General features: G+C 44.1%; 1 protein-coding gene and 1 pseudogene across 1 annotated transcript; one reads left to right on the top strand and one right to left on the bottom strand.

The window, feature by feature from the left end:
* Positions 1–2,304, top strand: LOC143634909 (L-type lectin-domain containing receptor kinase S.6 pseudogene; annotated as a pseudogene).
* Positions 2,305–3,011: 707 nt separating this feature from the next.
* Positions 3,012–3,909, bottom strand: LOC143634908 (protein MKS1-like). The gene has a single exon (XM_077102867.1). It carries the CDS (start codon positions 3,803–3,805, stop codon positions 3,119–3,121), a length of 687 nt encoding a protein of 228 aa, XP_076958982.1. The 5' UTR covers positions 3,806–3,909; the 3' UTR covers positions 3,012–3,118.
* Between the last annotated feature and the right edge of the window lie 337 nt (positions 3,910–4,246).

Here is a 4,246-nt window from a genome sequence, read left to right as displayed (position 1 = left end):
TAACCTCTAAAATATTTACACCCATTTTGGCGGCAACACTCTTCTTCTCTCTACAACGTTCAGTTGCAGGTAGGTTTCAATTAAGTTCTTGATTTGATTTCATCTGAAAATCATGCCACGACCATACATCCAACTCCAACTCCAACTCCTCATCCTATTATCACCCACCATCTTCATCCTAACATCGTCTTCACTACCAGTCAACCTAACCCTTATCGGGTCAGCCCATTTCACCAACACCTCCATCATCCTAACCCAACAACTCCCCGTCTGCACTTCCCGTTCCTACTCCCCAACGGGCCGGATCCTCCACTCTTACCCGATCCGGTTCTTCAACAAATCATCAAACGCCACCGTTTCATTCTCCACCCACTTCACCTTCACCATCACCCCACCACCGCCGCCCTGCCTCTCCAGCGACGGCATCGCATTCTTAATCGCCTCCGACCCCACCACCTTACCACATTCAGACGGGTTTATCGGGTTACCCGACTCCCATCTCTCCGACCCGTTTCTCGCTGTCGAATTCGATACCCGGTTCAACCCGGCTCATGGGGATATTAATGATAACCATGTCGGCCTTGATGTGAACTCGATTGTGTCCGTTGCCGCGGTTGATTTGAATTCCAAAGGGGTGGTTTTGAAAAGCGGGAGACGGGTTTCGGTTTGGATCGAGTACCGGGATGAGGAAAAGATGATTCGGGTTTGGGTCGGGTATAAAGAGTCGAAACCGGAACATTCGGTTCTTTCGGTTCCGATTGATGTTTCGGTTATTTTAAATGAGTTTATGTATGTCGGGTTTTCGGGTTCTAATGGGCGAGGATCGTCGATCCACTCGATCGAAAAGATTCAGTTTCATACGTTCGAGTCGTTGGACCCGAACGTGCAAATGGAAACCCGGTCGTCAAGAACGTGTTTGATTTGCTACCCCGAAGATCCCGGTTTCGAAGAGTTGGAAGCCGGGATACGAGGGAATAATAATAATCGTAAAGACGATCCGGTACTCGAGTTGGCTTTCGGGTTGGTGTTGTTAACCGCGTGTTTGATCATTTTCGCGGGTTTTCTCATGGTTTATTGTGTTTGTTTAAATAAACGAGAAGCGTTAAGACGACGGTGTCAAGATCGGCCCGAAATGTATCGGCTTCAAGAAACCGAGGTCCCGAAAAAGCTGAAGTTAGCGGATATTCGGTCAGCGACGAAAGGGTTTGACCCGAACCGGGTTATTGGGCAGGGCGCGTCTGCGGTCGTGTACGAGGCTCATATTCCATCGTGCGGAAATGTGGCTGTGAAGCGGTTTAGTAAAGCGAGTCAGACGGGTTTGCTCGGGAACCAGTTTGCGACCGAGCTCGCGACAATGGTGGGATGTTTAAAGCACAAGAATTTAGTCCAGTTACAAGGATGGTGTTGTGAGGGTAACGAGTTGGTTCTCGTTTATGAGTACATGCCGAACGGGTCGTTAGATAAAGTAATGCATAAACGAACGAATAACCGACCGTTAACGTTTGAAAAGCGGTTAAACATACTTCTCGGGGTCGCATCGGCTTTAGTGTATTTACACGAAGAATGCGAACGACAGATTATTCACCGAGACGTGAAAACGTGTAATATTATGCTCGACGCGGATTTCAATGCGAAATTAGGGGATTTCGGGTTGGCTGAGGTTTACGAGCATAATGCTTGTAAACGTGACGCGACACTGCCAGCTGGCACAATGGGGTACCTAGCACCTGAATACGTGTTTTCGGGTGTGCCAAGTGTGAAAACAGATGTTTACAGTTTTGGGGTGGTGGTGTTGGAAGTGGCGTCTGGGCAGCGGGCAGTAAACGAGGATGGGGTGGTAGTGACCGATTGGATGTGGGATTTATGGGAAAAGCGGATATTAATAGCCGCGGCTGACCCGAAGCTGATGGGGCGGTACGATAAGGTGGATATGGAGCGGATGTTGATGGCGGGTTTGATTTGTGTGCACCCAAATGACCGGTTGAGGCCGACAATGAAGGAGGCGGGGCGGATGTTGAGAGGCGGGATGGTACCCGAGCTGCCGGTTAGGAAGCCGGTGGTGATGATTCAGTCGGTGATGCCGGAGCGGGCGGCGGAGTTGGTGGCGAGATTGGGTGGTGATGACTTGGATACACCGTGGTCAACGCCCAGGACTCATTTTAGTAAAGGGAACTAGCTTTGTGTTTTGAAATGTTTGTAAATTGATGATGATTTGGTGAGCTATTTTGGGCCTTTTGGCAAGATAAGTTTTGTATTGTTGATTGTGATTTTTGAAAGAAAAATATAATGCAAATTGTTCTTGAAACATATGAATTATAAATATTAATATAATTACTTTTTGTTCGTGTTTTAACTAATTTAATGGTGTTGTTTTGAAAAAATTGTAAGAAAGTGACCACGTTGGGTTAATATATTATTAGAAATTTGTATGTCAAAAGTTGAACTGGCCCTCTAGAACCGGATGAACAACGTCCCATCATCTTTGGCGCCCTAGTGGGAAATCACACTCGGGTACTGGTGGACCCCTCACCCTAAAAGAGTTACTTTTTTTTTGTACGGTGATTTTAAACGGCATGACAACTTATCACGTGTAATTTCATAGTCTAAACAAAAAAAACACGACTGGTTTGTTAATTGCCATAGATAAATTAATTAAAACACACAATATTTAAACCAATAAAGCCTAAACGGCTAAAAACCAAACTACATTCATATTGTATAGCCTGGGAATTGATCCACCATATAGAATCTATCCAAGAGGGCAGAATGAAATTATAACATGAACAAAAAATACAAATGACAAAGTCTCCTCACTGCATTATTAGTCAACACAAAAATAATAAACGAATATACAACTAACAAAATTACAACTATACCCCTGTCCTTTTCTCATAATTACAATAATTAGTCAATCAAATTGCATGTTACAAGCTACATCAAGAAAAAGAAATGGATGGAGAAATAATAAACACCACCAAAAGTCAATTCCAATGCTTTCTCATCTCATTATTGGGTCAACCAAAAAATAAAATAATAAACACTAGCAAAATTACATCTCTACCCCTACTACTTGGTAAACAAAGGCAGCTAGGCAATCAACCAATCAAAATTCAGATTATTACAAGTCAAATAAACTACTAAAAAGATCCAAATTTGGAGTTGTGGGAGAAATTATATGTGAAGATAAAAGATTCGTAGGACTTGTTATAAATGGATTATTACCTTCCATATAATTATAACTCCTATTATTATAATTATTATTAGGTAACGCAGGGCTTAAATCCTGAAAAAAATCACTACCTAATGGTGAGAAATAATTTGGTGGGACCGGCGGCAGTAACGCCGGCGCCGGCGACAATATTCCGGGAAAACAACTCATCTCCAACCCATCAACACCTTCCACCACGGCGGTCTGCGGCGGTCTTCTACCGTCAGGTGACTTAGCTGCTCGTTCAATGGAAGCAAACCTGGCTGCCGGAGAAACTGCACCGCCGTCGTCTTGGAAGGCTGAGGAAGATGGGCCTGGGCCCACCGGAGATGGGGCCGATGGGCCGGTCAGACGTTGGACAAGATTCATGAACTCGTTGGTGGTTGTGTGGATGACTTTTGGTGAGACTGTGTAGATGATGACTGGTGGCCGGTGTTGTTGGGGTGGTGGTTGGTGGTGGTGGTGGTGGTGGTGGGATGCCGGAGCTACTGGTGGTTTGCGGATCTTGTGGGAGTCTTTGTGGACTCTGAGAGGGGCTGGCCGTGGGCCTTGGAGGGAACGGGGAGACTTGCCGCTAGGGAAGTCCGGCGAGTCCATAATAATAATAAGAAGAAGAAGAAGAAGAAGGGTGGGATTTGGAGATTGGGAAAGTAAAGGGAGAGGTGCTTTGTTGTGAAAGTGAGTATGTAGTTGTGAATTTGTGATATTTAATTAGATAGAAATAATAAAAGAAATTGTATTTACTGCGTCAAATTGGTGGGGTCGGGGGGGGGGGGGTTGGGTTCGTGTTGGGTGGGTGGATCATATACTACTATATTATTGAAGTTTGAAGAAACTACATGTTTAGTCCTTTATTCTAGATCTAGTTGTTAAAAGTGTATTAAGAAAAGTTTAAACTAGATTTGTTGTATGGACTAAACAAGTCTTACGAGTATGCTAAGATACAGTTCAAACATTTTTGCTTAATAATGGTTATACTATGGGTAAAGTAGATAGTAATCTGTTTGTTGAGAACAACATATTGATTTAGTATTTTTG

Source organism: Bidens hawaiensis, unplaced genomic scaffold (genome assembly GCF_021521415.1).
Source record: "Bidens hawaiensis isolate Kalapana, Puna unplaced genomic scaffold, B.hawaiensis_p1.1 tig00007270_1, whole genome shotgun sequence".
Taxonomy (NCBI): domain Eukaryota; kingdom Viridiplantae; phylum Streptophyta; class Magnoliopsida; order Asterales; family Asteraceae; genus Bidens; species Bidens hawaiensis.
Note: the sequence above shows the minus strand (reverse complement) of the source record. Positions and strands in the feature narration are given on the sequence as shown.